This window comes from Limulus polyphemus, unplaced genomic scaffold, assembly GCF_000517525.1.
Source record: "Limulus polyphemus unplaced genomic scaffold, Limulus_polyphemus-2.1.2 Scaffold3829, whole genome shotgun sequence".
In the NCBI taxonomy this organism is placed as follows: Eukaryota; Metazoa; Arthropoda; class Merostomata; order Xiphosura; family Limulidae; genus Limulus; species Limulus polyphemus.
Genome location: NW_013669439.1, coordinates 56,751 through 57,606, shown reverse-complemented (window position 1 = coordinate 57,606; position 856 = coordinate 56,751). Strand labels below are relative to the sequence as shown.

Here is an 856-nt window from a genome sequence, read left to right as displayed (position 1 = left end):
TCTCTATCACCCTTCGCCTCCTTTATCTAAGTGATGAATATTTGTACTTAAAATATCAAACTTTTCAAACTGCTTAGCATATCTTATCTTCAATTACATATCAGAAGTATTTTCGTCTTCGAAGTTTATTTCTATTTAGAAGCAATTGTTATATAACAATTCATTCTAAATAAACAAATATATATATACCTTTGTAAAGCGTCCTCTTTTATCACTGTCTTTCTGAACCACAAACTTTTCTCATTGGTCAAAATAAGCGTACGTAGTAAATAATATTTCCGGGTTTAAAATTTGTAGAAAGGAGAGAAATTATTGCTGGAACTTTACAGAAGTAGAATATTTATACAAGTTTTATATTTACCACAGAGTTATCAATGTTACTGGTTGCTTCCGCTTTTATTTTTCTTGCGTATGTATTATTTGATGTTAATTATTACATAAGAGGGATAGTTACACTATTTATTGCGCAAATTATGTGCACGAGGAGGAGGCATTCTTCAGAGGAAATTGTAACCTATGGTAAGTATTTCTGTTGGACATATTAAAAATAAAATTTTGCAGTCTCGACATTCCTGCAAAAAATTAATGCAAGTAGTACTTCATCAAAATATCGTACAAACACACTTTTTATTGATACAAAGATAATTGAAACATAGTAACATAAAATAAGCATGGGTATCTAAATGTGTAAAAAAAAACATAACATTAACAATTAAGAAAAGACAACAAATAAGACAAAATATAATAGTCATATCGAAATCTTTCTCAGTTTCTGCAAGAGTAAAGTTATTTAACTTCTGCCTCACCCTGTGTATATATTAATGTATCCCAAGTTTTAATTTAATTACCTTATTTT

General features: G+C 28.4%; 1 protein-coding gene across 1 annotated transcript in view; it reads left to right on the top strand.

The window, feature by feature from the left end:
• Window positions 1–338: 338 nt before the first annotated feature.
• LOC106470116 (protein THEM6-like) overlaps window positions 339–856 on the top strand; it is a 17,636-nt gene continuing 17,118 nt past the window's right edge. The window contains exon 1 of the mRNA XM_013930642.2: window positions 339–519. Coding sequence (XP_013786096.2) covers window positions 375–519 — 145 coding nt within the window. The 5' untranslated portion in view covers window positions 339–374. The remainder of the gene's footprint in view (window positions 520–856) is intronic.